General features: G+C 55.4%; 1 protein-coding gene across 2 annotated transcripts in view; it reads left to right on the top strand.

The window, feature by feature from the left end:
* Window positions 1-18986, top strand: part of EPHB2 (EPH receptor B2) — a 125698-nt gene that overhangs the window by 29860 nt on the left and 76852 nt on the right. For both annotated transcript variants that reach the window (XM_038159484.1, XM_038159485.1), the window contains exons 2-3: window positions 9699-9763; window positions 13979-14663. In XM_038159484.1, the coding sequence (XP_038015412.1) occupies window positions 9699-9763; window positions 13979-14663 (750 nt within the window). The remainder of the gene's footprint in view (window positions 1-9698; window positions 9764-13978; window positions 14664-18986) is intronic.

The raw sequence follows: 18986 nt of genomic DNA, 5'->3' as shown, positions 1-18986 counted from the left end.
TGTCTAGGATACAGGAGAGTGGCTGTGGGTATCAAAGGGGACTGGGCAGTGCTGCCCTGCACCCTGGGCATCACACCCTGTACCAGTGGCCGCAGGGCATGGTGGTGGGAGCAGGTTATTGTGTTATACAGCAGCTTTTTGCCAGGATGCTGCAGCCAGGAGCTGCACATGGCACCTGCTCCTGCACACCAGTGACAGTGGCTATGTGTTTGGGCACTAGTGGTGACCCCAGTGTCCATCCCCCATGGGATGGCTGTGCCACACTCAGCTGGACCTGAGCACTGCGTGTTGGAGGCTGATGGTTCCTTTGGGACTGGGGCACCTCTAGAAGGAGCTTCTGGGCATGGCACTCCAACCTCCCAGGGCACCCCTGTGTCCATCCCCAAGAGAGGAAGAGAGACCTGGAGGCTCTCAGAAGGAACATGGCACTGTTCCATCCTCTTGGACAAAGGCTTACTGGGAAATTTAGTCTCTGCTGGGCGTGGATGAGACTGGATGCAGGAGTTTACCCTGGGACTCTCCCTCAGGGTATCTCGCAGCCGATGGGGTCAGTGCTGCCACGGAGAGTCAGCAGCAGTGACAGTAGCAGTGGCTGTTAAACGCCTTCATCTGTGTCTCCTCTGTGTGGCTCCTGCATTCCCAGCAGCAGCAGGAGGGCCTCTGTTTGCTGGCATTTGGCATCTGCATTGTCTCCTCCCAGCAGCCTGCCCTCGCCTGAACTCAGACCACCTACAAGTGCTGGCTCCTATTGGGACAGATGCTGCCAGTGGGTCCCTGGTGCTGCTGGAGCAGCTTCCCAGAGAGCTCTGGTGGGCTTTTCCTGTTTCTGCTGACCTGTGGAGCAGCTGGTGTGGGGAAACTGAGACAGATAGGATGCATCATCAGCCATGAGTGGGATAATGTGGCAGCCGGATGGAGAGTGGTTCTGCCTCATATCCAGCCTCACCTGCTTCTTCAGCAGGGCCTGAGAGGTCACAAAATCAGAATTCCCTTCTGAGACCTGGAGCTCTCATTTTCTTCCTAGGCAGGCAGGTGAGAGGGACAATCCTGGGTGGGTCAGCTTAGTGCTTGGAAAGCAGGACACGTGCTGAGGTGACCTGCAGGACCCCATGGGCTGTTGAGTTTGGCTTCTCCTTGCTTTGAGCTTTCCAGCAGTGGAGCACCCTGCAGGGCAGTGCTTGCATAGCCAGGCCTTCACAGGGAGAGGAGGAGCTGGGAAGAGGGTCTGGAAGCTGCTGGATTTGGGCTGTGGCCATGCTCAGCCCTGGTTCCTGGCTGACCCAGTGGCATTGCCATGGCCCTCGTGGCCAGTTGCAGCTCTGCTCCAAGCCCAGCTTTCCATATTTTCTGGTCTAAGCAGGGCTGGGAGCTAAAGACCAGTGGTTTCCTTCTGCACAGCAATATCAGCCCTGGGTTTGGTCCCCTGAGAATGGTCCAGACAAGGTGTGGGCAGTCAGAGTAAGGGAGGGATTTTGTTGGGAATGGGAAAGCATAGCCCAGCTCATGGCATTTCCCTCATGGAAATGCAGGGGGAGTTTCATTGGGGATTGCTGAAATGCTGTGCCAGGGGCAGGGCACTGGGGCCATCCCCTTGTTTGACACCAGTCCTGACCCCTACTGTCACTAGCAGCTGAGCACCATCCAGTAACTGGGTGAGAGTGACCCAGCAGGTTCTGCTGAGCCCCACCAGCTTCCATCCCCTGCCCCACTGCTGGCTCTGGCTCTGGCTCCTGTCTCACAGGGCTCGCAGGAGCTGTGACTGATGTCCTAGGGAACTGAGGAGCCAGGAAGGCTCCATGACTCTCCCAAACTGAGGACATATTTCCCCTGCCAGTGCTGTGTGGTGTCTCTGGGCTCAGCTCTCCCTGCTCCACGGACTATCAGCCTGGATCCTGTTTGTCAGGTCAGAGGCACTCTGTGCCATGGAGATGACGGACATCATCCTAATTCTTAGGTCTCCAAGTCTGGCTGGACCTAATTTTTCAGGGAAAGGCACTGAATGACCAGGTGCCTCAGTGCTGGGTTCCCAGCACTGGGAGCACCAGCACGACTCGCTTGGCTGACCTCGGGGTGCCCTTTGGGGCTCCAGGAGCGGGGTGTGTCGGGGTCTCCATCCCAGCTCAGTCAGCCTCCTCTTTTCGCTCCCCATCAATCACTCTCCCCCTTGGAGTCTGAGTGGATCCCTGAGTGAAGTATCCCAAGGATCCCGTAGCCGCCGGCTCACAATGCAGGGAGCTGTTCCCGCGCCAGCGGCTCGGCCCGGGGGGGGGATTGGGTTTCAGCTTGTTCCGCTGGCCCCCGGCCAGGCAAAGCAAAGCTCAGGGCTGCAGGGAAGGGCCACTGGGTTTGCTCCCCTCTCAGCTCACGCTGGCAAAAGTATCATAATCAGGCTCCAGTAAAGCACAGGAGGCAGAGAGGGGCCTTTCAGCTTGGGGAAGGGTAGAGATCTGTGGTGAGGGCTCCTCAGGTGGGGACAGACGGGTTTCTCATTAGCCACCACCCTGCTCCAGTATGTGGTGGCTGTGCCTGAGGCCAGGGTGGGTAGATGGTTCCAGAAGCACATGTTCCTGCATGGAGGAGCTCATTCTGACCTGTGCTGCGCCCAGTGCAGATCCTGGTCTTGCTCCACTTGGCTGGGCTCTTAACACTGTGTGTCTCTCCAGCCTGGAGCTGATGAGGTGTTTTAGCTGGGCTTCCAGGTCACATAAGGGACATGGTGACAAGGAATGATCTCCCATTGTCTCTGCCTTAGGATGACTTTGCTCTCAGCCCATCAGAGTGGGCTGGAAGCTTCTTGCCTGCTTTGCACATCCAGCACTGGCCACAGCTGATGTGGTCATGGGTTCATGAGGAGCTTGTTCCCTGTGTTGATAATATTGGACCAGGATTACAATCCTGGCAAGTGTCCTACCCTGAGAGAGGGGCTTTCGTGAGGAGCGAAAGGGGAAGGGAAAAAGTTGTGGGTGGAAAAATGAGGGTGGAGGCTCCAGCTATCTGTGGGGCTATTTATTTTTCCAGCTGTTTCTTTATCTGGATGAACTTGGAGCCTGTGAATGTAAAGCATTTGCCAGGACTTCTGAGAAACTCAGGTCCGGATACTCCAAATTGGTCTGAATTGGCAAAACTCCATGCAAGTAATTTTTCAGGATGGAGAGAAGTGTGTCTGCAACATGCACAGTTCCTCTGTTAATCCCTTTCACCTCCAGCCTCTGCCCCTGTCCTTTGGTCCTTCCACCCTGCATCCCCGCTCCTGACCAGCCCATCCTGCTACCACCAGGACCCAGCGTGATCCCAGACTTGTCCCCCCCTCCCAGTTCTGTCTACCAGTCTCATTCCTGATCTGGCCAGATGGGAAAAGCTGGTGCAGCTGAGAACCCCGCGCTCATCTCACTTGTGGCTGAGCAGCAAGAAGACCATGTGGAAGCACAGAAACTCCCACCCAGTACTATCACAGCAGATCCTATGCACAACGCTGTCTTAGTGTGGCTCTGAGCATCTGGAAGTGGTGGAGTGAGGGTGATGATGTGACTGGAGATGCCAAATGTCCCTCCAGAGGCACGGTGTGCCCTCGGAGCAGGCAGCAGTGCTGGGGACAGCCCCCAGCGCTGGGGGAAGCTGCTCAGAGAAAACATCTTCAAAGTGAAAAGCACGGGCACTGGTCTCCGAGTGTCCCGTGGGGAGCAGCACGGTTCCCAGTGGGAGGCGGGTCAGAGTTGTGTCTGCTGGTGTGGAGCAGCTGCAGATTTATTTATAATGCCGTGGGCAGCATGTGAAGCTGCAGATAAACACACGGGAGGGGAGAACAGAAGCAGCAACATTGAGGAGAGGCTGCTGTGGAGGGAGTGCTGCACTGAGCTGCAGCTATCGCAGCCACCAGAGGTGGGCCACGGGCCAAGCTCCCACCCCTGCCACTCCCACATGGCTTTGCTCCATTTCCTGGGTGCCATGGGGATCTTTATGGGGCTGCCAAGGCATCAGCCTCTCACCCTGTTATCTGGTGCTGCCAAACCAGCAGGGTGGCACCATGAAAGTGGCTGTGACAATGAATGAAGTTGCCAAGGTGGTGGTCAAGGCATTAGCAGTTGGGCTTGGGCTTGCCCATCGTGGAATTGGTCTGTGTTTTTTGTCCCCAGCACAGGAGCTGGTCGTGTTATGTGCCCATGTGCTTGTATGAGCGTGGGGCAGTCCCAGGTAGGGCCAGGGAAGCTGCTGGGGGCGATATGGCCGTGACAGCCCACCGTGGTCACCATGGGCACAGAAGTGGCAGGGACAGAGGGCAGCCCAGTGGAAACTGCAGGTGGGGGAGCTGCCTCAGTAGGGTGATGGGTTCTCATGCCTTGGGGCTTATCATGCTTTGTGTGGAGCTTGCACCTGTGGCAGAACTTTGTCCAAATGATATCCCTGGGCCTGGAGTCACCTGTCACTCAGAAGTGTCCATGAGCATCTGGAACTCGTTGCCCAGAGAGGTTGCCCAGACTCCTCATCCCTGTAAGTGTCCAAGGCCAGGTTGGACAGGGCTTGGAGCAACCTGGGATTGTGACAGGTGTCCCTGCCCTTGGCAGGGGGTGGAATGAGAGGAGCTTTAAGGTCCCATTCAAACCAAACTCCTCTGGGATTCTATGATTCACCCAAGATCCTCACAGAGCTGCTGATGTCATTGCAAAGTCTCTCTTGGTGATTTTTGAGCAGTCTTGGGATTTCAAAGAGGTCCCAGCTGTCTGGCTGGAAGTCGGCGAACATTGTCCTAATTTTCAAGAAGGGCAAGAAAGAGGACCTTAGAAACTACAGGCCTGTCAGTTTCACTTCATTGCCTGGTAAAATCAATGGAGAGCATTATTCTGAGAAGTATTGAAAAACACATGGAGGACAAGGTAGTCACTGGTCGCAGCCAGCATGGCTTCATGAGGGGAAGTTCTGCTTATCAAACCTGATTTCCTTCTATGACAGGATAAACCCACCTGGTTGATCAAGGGAAGCCAGGAGATGGAATCTTTTTTGATTTTAGCAAATCTTGATACTGTCTCTCACAGGATCCTTCTGGACAACCTGTCCAGCCCCCAGCTGGATAAACACATCACGTGATGGGTGAGAAACTGGCTCACGGGTCAGGCACAATGGGTGCCTGGGGTGACATCAGACTGATGACCTGTCACTGCAGGGCTTCGTCATTGCCCTGCGCTTTTCAGCATCCAGTGACTTGGACACAGGACTGGAAGGAATACGAGGCAAGTTCACAGAAGGTACAAAACTGGGAGGAGCTGCTGCCTCCCTCAAAGGCAGGGAGGCCCTGCAGAGAGACCTCAACAAAATAGAGGACTGGGCCATCACCAACCATGTGAAGTTCAACAAGAGAAAGTGCCAGATTCTTTACTGGGGATGGAGCAACCCTGGATGTGTGGGTGGACTAGGCAACAAGAGGCTGGAGAGCAGCTGCAGGAAGGGACCTGGGGTCCTGGTCAGTGGCCAGCTAGACTCTGGCAGCCAGGAGGGTCATCACCCATGTCCTGGGGGGGCATCAGGGAGAGCACCACCAGCCAGGCAAGGGAGGGGACTGTCCTGCTCTGCTCTGCAGTGGGGCAGCCTCACCTCGAATGCTGGGGCACATTTGAGCACCACAATATTAAAAAGACATTAAGCAATTAGAGAGCATCCAATCCAAAGGAGGCCATGAGGATGGGGAAGGGTCTGGAGGGAAAGCCATATGAGGTCACTTGGTCTGTTCAGCCTGGAGGAGACTGGAAGAGACCTCATTGTGCTCTTCAACATCCTCCTGAAGGGCAGCAGAGAAGCAGGTACCAATCTCTTCACTCTGGTGAGCAGTGATAGGACTTGAGGAAATGTCTGGAGCTAAGTCAGAGGAGGTTTAGGTTGGATATTAGAAGAAAGTTTTTCAGCCAGAGGTTGGTTGGGCACTGAACAGGCTCCCCAGGGCAGTGGCCACAAGCCTGTCTGAGTTCAAGGAGCATTTCAACAACACTCTGAGGCACAGGCTGGGGGTGTTGGGGTTCCCTGTGCAAAGCCAGGAGTTGCATTCCATGATCCTTGTGTGTCCCTTCCAGCTCAGCCTATTCTATGATTCTATAATTCTAGGTTGGACAGGGCTTGGAGCGACCTGGGACAGTGGAAGGTGCCCCTGCCCATGGAGCTGGATGTGCTTTAAGGTCTCTCCCAACCAAACCATTCTGTGGTTTTAGGGTTTTACGGTTCTGATTCACATCCACTTGTGCTGGTGCTGCAGGGTCATTGTGCTTCATGGAGACCAGTTATTCCAAATGTTCTATAATTCAGGTGCTTTCTGCTCAGTGTAACCCCATCTCCAAAAAGATTTCAGCCTGGGCAGCAGCTTGGTGCAAAAACTGCCCCAGAAGAGGCACGTTGGAGTGTTACAGCTGTGTGATGGGGACCACAGCCCTGGGATCCCCTGCACAATGAAGGGTGATAAACAGGAGCCTCAAACAGGAACCTGGTTTAGGGAGGAAGAAGAAGGAAGCTGAGCTAATTTAGCTGTCTTGGAGATGGATCATTTGCCACCCGTGAGCACCACAAGAGAGAAAGATTTTGGACTGCAGAGTCTTTGTAGAAGGAAAAGGAAATCCAATAGCTGGCAGCTAAATGGTGTAAATCCAGACTAAAATTAATGGAATATCTGGTGTTTTTTATGGGAAGATAATTTGCCACTGGAAAAACTTGCTTAAAACCTGCGAATTTTTTCTTCTCCTCTCTGGGCCAGCCAGAGTGGATGCAGAGCTCCAAGGGGATCCTTCAGCTGAGGATAAGGGGTGGGAGCAGTGGTGTACTGAGCATGCCCTTCCACTGCACTGAGTTTTCATTAAATAAAAGGCTTTTAAGAATGCAAAATGCTTCAAAATATGAACTTTATTTGGGAAATTATTTGTAATGACTTAGAATATATCTTGTTTTCCATTTTAGTCACTGCTATTAATGTACTTACTATGCACCACTGACATTGATAGTTAAGATAAAGCAACAAATTCAGGGGGGTTTTAAAGCTTCTTGCTAGCACTGTGTGAAAAATGTTGTTTTCCTTTCAGATCAAACACCACTGGTGTTTTAATGAAAAAGCAAGATCCTCTGATAAAGTAAACACTATTATTGGCCTGTGTAAACAAATACTCAGTTTAAAAAGAAATTTAGTAAATCTGACCCACAACATTTTGGGATTAGCTGTTTTCCAGAACTCTTCCTAGTGGGAAAAATTGAAAAGAACTATTTTTTGCTTTTTACTCTTGGAATAAAACCAAATTTCGAAATCCTGGTTTCCTGTGAACTGGAAACCGCTGGCTCGAACCAGGAGTAATGAACAAGCCACAGTCTGAGGAGGATTTACTGCCAGGAGTAGGTGCAGGGAGCACAGTGCTGCCGAGGCACTTTTTGGGGTGCCAGTGGGGAACAGGAGATCACATGCATGGAGCACTTGTCACCTCTGCATCCAGGCCTGGCTCTTCAGTGATGGATCTGCTCAAGGCTGAGCTTTTCTTCCTTTGTTTTTGTTCAGTGGAGTGAAAGTGGAGAAGGTGGAGATGCTCTTGGGGGGTTTGTGGCAGCATGCTTGTTTTTCTGGTGGGGAGAAGGACAGCAGAAGGACATGGTTACATCCAGTAACTCTCTATTCCCATTCTGGGACTACCCTTGGCAGTGTCCAAAGCCAGGCTGGACAGGGCTTGGAGCAACCCTAGGATACTGGAAGGTGTCCCTGCCCATGGCAGGAGGGTGGGACTGGATGGTCCTGAAGATCCCTCCCAACCCCAACCATTCTGGGACTCTAAGTGTGTATGGGATGCACACTTCCCAGCATCCCTGCAAGCGCAGTTGGCATCCCCGGGGCACATGCTGAAATCAGGGGCAGATTCACATTGTCCCTGCAGAGCAGAGGGACAGAACTTCCCCTCTGGGCATGACCATGGTCTCAACACAGAATCACTGGCCATGTGCTGCCCTGTGCAGTGTGTCCCACCACACTCCCCTCATGTCCAGCCTTGGTGTTTTGAGGCCTTTGGGCAGAATTTCCAAACTGCATTTCCTGAACTCAGGAATATTGTCCTCTTTTCTTAAACTGTCAGCCTTAGGTGTGGTGCAGAAAAATCCCTTTATTGCCATGAGCATGTGTCTGCAGACCTGAGGAGCAGAGAGTTACCCAGACTCTGGAAGCCACTCATGGAAGTGTCCAAAAAAGACTTTTGAGCACTCCCTGGAAGTGTTAAAGATAGATGCAGTGCTTAGAGACATGGTTTAGTGCAGAGCGTGGCAGTGCTGCAGTAATGGTCGGACTCGATGATGTTAGATGGCTTTTTGAACCATGATTCCAAGTGTCCGTCCCATTTATTTCTGATGGGGCTGGCACATTCACCTCCTCACATTCACCTCCTCATTCACCTGGCCCAGATATTGGGGTACCATAACCTGAGCAGCCCTCCTTGTGCCATCAGTGGAGTTAAACCAACCTACAGCCATTTGGGATGAAAAGAATTCCAATGTTGGAAGTATCGTGAGCTGCAGTAAGGGTGAGGAGGCTTTGCTGTTGCCTGGCTTAGGAGGACTTGTCTGTGCTGGTCAGTGGTAGCATCACCTGACCTATTTCAACCCATCAACCCAAATCATCTGGAAAACCAGCTTTAACAGTGGTTTAATTTTTTAGTACTTTTAAGTCCTAAAAGTGCTGTTCTCCCCACATCCTACTGCATCTCAGAGGATTCTCCCTACTGTGCAAAGTGCTGAGGAAAAAAAAATCCTGCTTTTGGCAAAGGAAACTAGAAGGTGATAGAGGATCTCTGCTCAGGCTGCTCCTCATCTGCAGGAGTAGAACTGGGCTGGGGGTACCTGGATTTAGGATTGAGAGGAGGAAAATCCAGCTTGGCTGATGGATTCCATTCAAAGCAGGAGCCATTGCCTGTGCTGGGCACCTTGAGGTCCCGCCTCAATTCCTGGGGTCACTTTTGGGCCCCTAATGAAAATTAAGACATTGAGGGGCTGGAGCATTTCCATAGAAGGGAGTGGAGCTGGAAGAAGGTCTGGAGCGCCAGGAGCAGCTGAGGGAGCTGGGGGCGCTCAGCCTGGAGAAAAGGAAGCTCAGGGGGAACCTTGTGGGTCCGCACAACTCCTGACAGGAGGGGACAGCCAGGTGGGGATTGGGCTCTGCTCCCGAGGAGCAAGAGACAGAACAAGAGGAAACAGCCTCAAGCTGTGCCAGGGGAGGTTTAGATCGGATATTAGGGGAAGTTTCTTCATGGGAAGGATGGTCAGGCATTGGCCCAGGGCAGTGGTGAAATCACCATTCCTGGAGATGTTAAAAAAATGTGTGGATGTGGCACTTGTGAACAAGTGGTTCACAAGTGGTTTAATGATGGTTTAATGATGAACACATGGTTTAATGATGAACACTGTTTTGGTGCTTGGCTGATGGTTGCACTTGATGATCTTGGAGGTCATTTCCAACCTTAACATTTTTTGATTCCATGATTCTTCATGGAGACCAGGGAGCAATGGGCAGTGGGTGGGGAGCAGTTGGGTGGAGGGACCAGTACCTGGGTCCCCTGGCTGAGATGTGGCCAAAAGGCTCAGTGTGTGATGGGCTCCAGCCTTGCAGCCCTGGGCTAGCTCCTCACCACCTTTTTCCCTGTCTCCATCTTCAGCCCTTTCATCAGCATTCAGTGACTCCTTGTTTCCCCTTCCTTCCACAGAGACGCTGATGGACTCCACCACGGCGACAGCAGAGCTGGGCTGGACGGTACATCCTCCCTCAGGGGTAAGGCATCACCTAACGGGGACCTGGAGCTGCTCTGGGGTCTCCTCTGCATGTGAATGTGGCAGGCTTGGCCCAGGAAAAGTCAGGCACTGATGCGAAGTGCCTTGGCCATGTGGGAAGAGCACAGTTGAGGTTTCCAGTAGTTTTCTAAGGGATGATACTCCAAAAAATACCCTGGTGTTGGTGGGATGTAGTTCCCACCTCACAGAGTCACACAGTGTGGTGCCTAGAGGAATCATAGTCTCCATAGAGCTGGCATGCAGCCACCGAAAAATGAGGAGAGGAGGAAGCAATATGCCAAGGCCACCATCATTTGTCCCCAGTGTCTCAGTTGGTATTCCATTGCCTGTCACTTGTAGCAGGATGAGGGCATCAGACTCAGGTCCTGAAAGGATTGGCATCCCACAGAGAGATGTTTGCTGGCTCAGCAGTACTACCTCTCGTCTTTACCAGGGCCAGATGTACCCTGAAACACATTCAAAGACCACCCTGAAGAAACTCCTTTAAAGAAGAGCTTGGGCAAGGCAGTGCATCAGGTTCATCCCCCAGAGGGTGCTGGCACTGCCCAGGCTCCCCAGCGAATGGGCACAGCCCCAAGACTGCCAGAGCTCCAGGAGTGTTTGGACAATGCTCCCAGGGATGCACAGGGTAGGATTGTTTGGGTGTCCTGGGCAGGGTCAAGAGTTGGACTCAGTGATTCCTGTGGGTCCCTTCCAACTCAGAACATTCTGTGACTGTGATTTCTGCACCCTTCTGCTCATGGGAGAAAACCAGAGTGGAGCCATGTCTGTGTCCCACGTGGGGCATCAAGGTGCTTCAGAGCATCCTGCCCACCTCTGGCTGTGGTAACCAGCAACAGCCTGAGTGTCCAACCCCCCAGACCTGCTCCCTTGCACTGGGGTGGTGCAATCCAGCCTGGCCAAAGCCTGGAGATGCTGCCACTGCCCGTGCATGGCAGTGGCAGCTCAGGCTCCGTCCTTCCTTCCATCCACTCTCTGTGGAAGCTGGATGAAGACGTTTCTGTGGCCCTCACCTCCAGGCTGACAGCATGCCCCCAGTCTGAGCCGACTTGGCAGAAGAAAAGAAACAGCCCAGAAAAGCCTTGTCTGGGGAGATTAAACCGAGCCGGAGCAGTGTGGCCACAGTGCCGCACCAGGCACGGGTGCTGCCGGCCAGGCCCATCACCATGATAAAGGGCAGAGCTGCCCCAGCCCCGCCAGTGCCCGCCGAGGGGGATGACGGGCACACAATGCAGGGGAGAAGAGGTCAAGTCTTTTTCTGTCCTGGCCCAGCCTTTCTTGTTTGCGGTGTTTCCATATGTGAAGCACGCCCTGCTCCTGCTCCCCAGCCCAGCCGTAATGAGGCCGGGGCCTGCTGGAAGCCGTCTCCCCGGGTTATTGTGCTGCTGCCTTCTTTTGAGCTCCCGGCATGTTAATTAGAGAGCCAAGAGAAAGGGAGAGGCTTCTAATTAAGCGTCGAGGAAGCGCAGGGGCTGGTGCACAGGGGTGACTTTCTCTCCCATCTGGGAAAAGGGAAGTCTGGAGCCAGCCACTTGTTGTGGCAGGGATGTGGGAGGATGCTGGGGGTCCCGAGCCTGGCCCCCAGGCTGCTCCCAGGTCCCCCGTCGGGGTGGAGATGCCCATCTGGACAGTGCAATGCAGTCCCAGTGGTTGGTGGGATCACCTCCTGTCTCCACCTCTGAGCAGGACCCTCAGGGGGAATATGGGCACATGCCCTGTGCTCATCATGGGTGGCAATTCTGCGATGCCTTCATGGGCTCATGTCCACGGGCAGGACAAGGCAGTGCATCCCACTCAGAGGTAGCTGGCGAGGTTGGATGCAGCCAGCATCACCTGGAAGACAGAAGCTGCCGTGTGCTCCTTTTTGGGGATTATTTCAGACCCCAAAGCCAAAACAGTTGCTTTATGTCTGGCTCTGAAGCTCTTGTGCCATTCATGCATGTCCCCAAGCCCTGCCTCTGGCATCTCCTGTTCATCCCAAGCCCTGGAGACCCTCATTCTACTATGTGCTGCTCCTTCCTGACCAAGGCTGAGCTCTCTGGGCTCTCATCCTTACCCTCCCTGGAGGCTGGGCAGGTGTGGATGGCGGGTCCCTTGGTCTTGGTAGCTGCCAAGGTGGATGTCTGGAGTGGTCTAGGTGAGGGAGAGCCACATCAGAGGCAGGGCAAGGGAAGGAATTGGTTCTGCATGCCTTGTCCTTGATTCCCTCACCCCCCTCCCAACCAGTGCCCTGAAAAGCAGGGAGATCCTGCAATTTTCCACTAACACACCAAATTTATTTCTGGAAAACAAAGCAAATGTTCCGGCTGTGTTTTGCGAGGATGCTCTTCTTGTCCCCCAGCCCTGGCAGCAGATTTACAGCTACTGCCAATCTGAAGTGGTTGGAGCTGTTGGGGATCTTCCCTGACAGCCTTCTGTTGGGCTGTAAGCCTTGATGTGCTAGGAGCAATCTGTCTCCCATCTCCTGAGCCTCTTTCCCTGGTCCTGGGTGCCCTTGTGAGACCATTTACAACCTGAGGGGCTGGGAGTGCTCTGCTCTTGCAGGATTTTCCCTGGATTTGGTCCTGGCACTGGTGCTGGATCTGGGCTGTGCTGCTGCCCTGCCCTGGGTGTTGTGATCTTGCATCCAGGGCAGGGTTGTGCTTGGGGTGTAACATCCATGGGAAACAGCTCGGCTTCCACTTGAGCAGTTTTCTGAACAAATTCAGAAGGAGCAGTTCCAGCTGGCTGGGGCTGTGTCACGTGCCAGCAGGATTCTGGTCCCCGTTGCCAGCATCACACAGGTGCCCTGGGTGGGGATGGGACTGCAGGGAGATGCTCTGCACTCTGGCAGGGGCTGGGCAGGAGGAGATGTTCTGTGAGCTGAGGATTCTCCTCTCACAAAGACCCTTCCCTGTTGGTACTCCCTGCAGAGGAGCAGTGGCCAATTACAGGCTGCAGCTCATGCCCTGCATCCCCCTCTCTGAAATGTCCCCATCCTACGCAGAATGGAGACAACAAGCACTGGAGGATTTGGGAAAAAACAGCCTGGGAAAAGGGCTGAGAGCTGGAAAAGGCCAGATGATGTCACAGCAGCCCTGAGGTCTGTGGGGACCCAAGGGGACAGCTGGAACTGCATCAAGGGGGTTTAGACTGCATGTTAGGAAAAGGTTCTTCCCCCAGCAGGTGCTGGGCACTGCCCAGGCTCCCCAGGGAATGGGCACAGCCCCAAGGCTGCCAGAGCTCCAGGAGTGTTTGGACGCTGCTCTCAAGCACAGGGTGGGATTGCTGGAGTGACTGTACTGGGCCACGAGGTTGACTTGATGATCCTTGTGGGTCCCTTCCAGCTCAGGACATTCTCTGTAACTCTACAGAGCTTCCTCCAGAGCTGGCAGAGTCAATCAGCTAGGGAGAGCTGGGCAGAGCTTCCGATGGGGAAATCTGTCAGCTGTGTGCTGTCTTGCTGAGAAGGATGTTGCTGTCATGGCACAGCTCATAGGCATGTCTGCATCCCATAGATCCAGTTCAGGACAGCTGGGGTTGAGCACACCTGCTGGAGGAGCCCCAAAGCATTTGACCGTCAAAGGGGCAGGGATGAGGGCTCCAGTGGGACTTACTCAGCACGTCCCTTTTTGGGAACATGGCAGGATTGGCCATGGTCCCATCCTGCCCCTGGGAAGAGGCACTGGCTGCAGCCCGGCGGGAGGTTTTATGGCTTATGAGGAAGCACGTCCTGTTGCCATGTCTGTAGCCATAGTGGCACTGGTGGGAATCCCTGTGCTAAAGGCACTGTGTTCCTTTGCCAGAGGCACAGCAGTGCAGCGCAGCCGTGGGCACAGTCCCTATTAAAACCATTTCTGCAGAACAGTGGCCTTGCTGTCCCTCCAGCAGCAGAGAGGCTTGACCCTGAATCCCGGCATGCAGCATGGTGCTAGTGGCAGCAAGGTGGCCCCGAGGGACCCCTTTGTCTGCGCAGTGTGGAGCCTGCCTGGGGCACGGTGTGGGTCAAACCCTGCCCAGGCAGGTACAGGGTACCTGCAGAGGGGTGCTGGGAGGAGGTGCTGGGCACTCTGGGACAGCCTGTGGGATGGAGAGGGCACAGAGAGGGGCAGCTGGGGCTGGCGGAGCCGTTGTGGCACATAGCGGGGATGGGAAGAGGTGAGGAGGGTGAGGAGCCTTCAGAGCAGCCCCTTGACTGTGTGTGTCCTGCCCGCAGTGGGAAGAGGTGAGTGGGTACGATGAGAACATGAACACGATCCGCACCTACCAAGTGTGCAACGTCTTTGAATCCAGCCAGAACAACTGGCTCCGCACCAAGTACATCCGGAGGCGAGGAGCACACCGCATCCACGTGGAGATGAAATTTTCTGTCCGGGACTGCAGTAGCATCCCAAATGTCCCAGGCTCCTGTAAGGAGACTTTTAACCTTTACTATTTTGAGTCAGACTTGGACTCGGCCACCAAGACTTTTCCTAACTGGATGGAGAATCCTTGGATGAAGGTGGACACAATTGCTGCTGATGAGAGCTTCTCACAGGTGGACTTAGGTGGACGGGTGATGAAGATCAACACTGAGGTGCGCAGTTTTGGGCCTGTCTCCAAGAATGGTTTCTACCTGGCCTTCCAGGACTATGGGGGCTGCATGTCCCTGATCGCCGTCCGTGTCTTCTACCGCAAATGTCCCCGTGTGATCCAGAACGGGGCTGTCTTCCAAGAAACCCTGTCGGGAGCAGAGAGCACCTCGCTGGTGGCAGCCAGGGGCACGTGCATTGCCAATGCTGAGGAGGTGGACGTGCCCATCAAGCTGTACTGCAACGGTGACGGCGAGTGGCTGGTGCCCATCGGCCGCTGCATGTGCCGGGCCGGCTACGAGTCAGTGGAGAACGGGACCGTCTGCAGAGGTAACCACGGGCTCTCCTCTGCTGGGGGGGCACTCGGGATTTGCATCTGGGATCTGCACGAACCATCTGGGAGGGAGCTCCTTGGGCAGGGGTAGCATAGGGGCATGTGTGGAGGCTGACTCCTTCCCCAGCTGCTCACTTCCTGCCCCAGGCTCATCCATCCATTGCAGAGGTTGTGCATGACCTCCGGGTGCCCAGAGCCACTGGGTTCAGGGCTGGCACCTGTTGGTGGTGCCATCCATGCTCTCCAGGTTTTGGAGGCACGCACATGTGATGCATGTCACCAATCTGCAGTTGCCTCCCAAAATACTGGGGCTGTTATGCTGTTGGTTTTGCTGTGTGCTTTGGCATGGGCTGAATCTCTTCTTGGATGAGGGGAGTGGGAATGCACCCAAAAGGGTGCGATGGGAGGGAGCAAGTGGGAGTTTTCCTGGTGAGGTGCAAATGGCCCAGGGCAGGACATGGTCATGACCTGTTCAGAGCTACCTCACCCCTGTGCTCCTCAGCAGCCAGAGGTTTCCTGCCCTATAAATGTTCTGCCTCTGTAGATGTTCTCCTCCCCTTGTTCAAAGCAGACTCTGTGAGTGCCTGCTGTGCTCAGATGAGCACCATGGAGCCAGCCTGGTTCCAGGCCAGTGAGAGGCTCAGCACCCTCCTCCCTGAGCTGATGTCTGTGCTCCTGTCCAGTCATATATGGGCTCAGGAAGGTTGAGAAAGGAGCTCCTGGGGTTGCTGGGAGGGAGGTGGGGACCCCAGAGCTGTGTGATGCACACCTGCAGCTGTGCCATGCACAGAGCAAACCACAGGGTTTGGCAAACAGGATCTTTTTCCCCTGTCCTGGATGAACATCCAAATCCCTCTGCGGTTCTGATAGCATTGGGCCGCTCCAAACAGAGCCAGGGCTTCTGAGATCCATTATAGACACATTGGTGGCCACTGTATGGCAAGGGAGGAGCTGTGTCTCCTCTCTTCTGGCTGTGAAGGGTTGGCCAGGTAGAACCAAAGCATGGGGAAGGTGCTGGTAGTGGGAGACAGACACACTGGACAGGGGAATGGACAATCTGATTGTGCTCAGTACGGACTGCAGGCTGTATGGTCCTCTTGGAGAGGGCTCCATGTCTGCTGCTAGTGGCTGGGCTGCTCTTGCACCAAAATTCAGGTCCTGGGGTGCTGTGGGGATCATTTAATATCCATTATTTCAGCTACTCCACGCTTAGCCACTGAACGCCTCTTCCCACCGAGCTCGGGCAGATCATGTGTCTTGCAGCCTTAGCAGGGATGGGGATGGGGACAGCAAGGAAGTACTGCTGGAAACTGAGCCCGGCTAATCCCTGCCTCGAAGGGCAGACGGGGCTTTTACAACTCCCAAGTGAAGCATCCGTAGCAACACCAGAAAGCTCCAGTGATTCATGGCAGCTTTTCTTTTCCCGGAGCAGACCCAGCCCTGCGCAGTGCTTTGCTCTGATGCAGCCGGGGTTTCTTGGGGAGCTCCCCGGTGCCACTGCGAGCCCAGCCAAGGGGCCGGCCCCTCGCATGCCCCGGGGCTCCCGGGACCCCTCCTGCAGAGCCCTGTCCCCGCAGGGCTGGGGGAGCGGAACAGGCAGGAGCGGGGACCGAGGAGGAGGGAGCGAGAAGGAGGGGGAGGCCGGTCCCCTCTTTGTCTGGGCAGCAGCAGCAGCAGCAGCAGCAGCAGCAGCAGGATTTTGGGAGGTCCGGTACCTCGGCAGCTGTTTCTGCAGCCGCTGCTGGCGCGCCGGCCCCGCGCTCCCCGCCCTCATCAATCACGCGGTGGCCGCAGCCCATCGTCTCCAAGGGGCAGCTGGCTCCGGGCTGCCTCCCCTTCCCCTTCCCCTTCCCCTTCCCCTTCCCCTTCCCCTTCCCCTTCCCCTTCCCCTTCCCCTTCCCCTTCCCCTTCCCTTTCCCTTTCCTCTTCCCCTTCCCCTTCCCCTTCTCGTTCCTTCTTTCCCCTTTCTCCTTTCCTTTCCGTTCTCCTTACCTTTCCCCTTCTTCTTCCCCTTCTGTTTCCCCTTCCCCTCCCTCTTCACCTTCCTCTTTCCCTTTCCTCCCCCTTCCTATTCCCTTCTCCTCCTCTTTTCTTTCCCTTTCCCTTAGATCTTTGCCTTTCCCGTTCCTTCTTGCCCTTCCCCTTCTCATGTGGGGCAGAATCAGGGCTGGATGGCACCCCAGGGGTGTGCCCCTCCATTTTTCCCTGGCAGCCCCCAGAAGGGGAGTGGGGACTGGGAGGAGAGCCAGACACCGAGTTGGCAGGACAGCCATGGAATCCCCGTCCTCTCCCAGCCCTCCCAGTGAGCCGCACAAAGGGCTGGGAGGGGGCTGCTCGCCGCAGCTCTGCTCGGCAAGGACCTGCGGGATGTGTCCCTGCGGGATGTGTCCCTGCATCCCAGCTCTGCTCGGGAAGGACCTGCGGGATGTGTCCCTGCGGGATGTGTCCCTGCGTCCCAGCTCTGCTCGGGAAGGACCTGCGGGATGTGTCCCTGCGGGATGTGTCCCTGCGGGATGTGTCCCTGCGGGATGTGTCCCTGCGGGATGTGTCCCTGCGGGATGTGTCCCTGCGTCCCGCCCTCCTCCCGCCGGGTCCCTGCCCCGGTCCCTGCGGAGGCAGCGGCGGAGCCGCCTGGCTTGGGGGACTCACTCCTACATGTGGCTGGCAGGTTTGCTCGTGTTTCCAGGGGTGGGAGGGAATCTGGGCCCCTTTCCAGAAGGAAAACAATAGCAAATCTGAGCTGGCTTTGGGGGTGAAGTTCTCTCACACAGGCACCCAAACAGGACGTGGCAGGGAGCATGGGGGGCCACGGTCCTGCTCCACCAAAGGGTCCAGGTGGAGAAGGGCATCCTAAGGAATGGACAACCCCTCTGTGCAGCTGGAAGGAGTTGCTCATTTTCTCCGCTGGGTTTTTCATCAGACTAATAGCACAGCAGCCTGCTCGTGGCAGTGTGCACAAGGGATATTTATGGAGGAAGTTCATGCATCTAACAGCTTAAGCTCTTTTAAGCTCGCAGCCCCAGCACAAAAGGATTTGGGGGCAGTTAACAATTCAGTGTGGTTAAGAGATTTTCATTTGGCTGGGCCTGGCTTGCCGCTCCTGCAGGGCCCTGCGAGGGGCTGGCTGCCCGCTCCTCCGCGCTGCTCCCCGCTCGCTGCCCAGCTCCTCGCTGCGAGGGGCTGCACACACCCCAGCCCCGTCCTCCCCGCTTCACCTTCTGCTCCTTGCCTGCTTTTCTCTCTCCATCTCTTAGTTCTTTGTCTGCGCCTCCCCCCTCCCCTCCCCTCCCCGTCCCTCCCATGCAGCACATTAAGCGCGTTTCTCCCTCTGCCTCCCGTATCCATTGGCTCCGCTCAGCCACAGCGGAGGCAGAGCCATTGTGCTGCCCTTGGGCTGGCTGGACAGCCGATGGACGCTGCCTGCACGGCTGGGCCTGCTCAGGGACAGCAGCTGATGGCTGCTGCTCCCAGCAGCTCAGCCCTTCATCCCTTATGCAGCTCCTCTCCATCACAGCAGGGGATCTCTGCTCCCTTCGTTTTCTTTGTTGTGCTCCTACAGCACTGAGCACTGGGAGTCCTGGTCTTGCTGGGGTGACAAGGGATGGTTTTGCCCTGCAGAAGCTGATGGTGACACTCTGTGGCTGTCAGAGACATCTGGTGTCATCCCTTGGGGTCACAGGCCTTTCTAAGGACGAGAGGAGCTAGTGAGCTGATGGGAAGAGAAGAAACCAAGTCAGATTCAGGCTGGCAGGTGTCTTCTCCTTGGCTCTCTTCTCTGTTCTCTGCCCCTCTACTCTGCTTTTGTGAGACACTCCTGCAATGCTGCCTCCAGCTTTGGGGTCCCCAACACCAGAAGGATGTGGAGCTGCTGGACTGAATCTAGAGGAGGCCACAGAGGTGTTATGAGGACTAGAGCCCCTGTGCTCTGCAGCCAAGGCTGGGAGAGCTGGGGATGTTCACCTGGAGAAGACTCCAGGGAGACCTCAAAGCCCCTTGCAGTGCCTAAAGGGGCTCCAGGAGAGCTGGAGAGGGACTGGGGACAAGGGATGGAGTGACAGGACAAGGGGGAATGGCTTTAAATAGACAGAGGGCAGGGACAGATGGGATATTTGGCAGGCATTCCTGGCTATGAGGCTGGTGAGGCCATGGCAGAGGGTGCCCTGAGAAGCTGTGGCTGTCCCTGGAAGTGTCTAAGGCCAGATTGGACAGGCCTTGGAGCAACCTGATCCAGTGGAGGTGTCCCTGTCCATGGCAGGGGGTGGGACTGGACTAGCTTTAAGGTCCCTTCAACCAAAACCATTCTGGGATTCTCTGATTTT

This window comes from Motacilla alba, chromosome 21, assembly GCF_015832195.1.
Source record: "Motacilla alba alba isolate MOTALB_02 chromosome 21, Motacilla_alba_V1.0_pri, whole genome shotgun sequence".
Lineage (NCBI taxonomy): Eukaryota > Metazoa > Chordata > Aves > Passeriformes > Motacillidae > Motacilla > Motacilla alba.
Note: the sequence above shows the minus strand (reverse complement) of the source record. Positions and strands in the feature narration are given on the sequence as shown.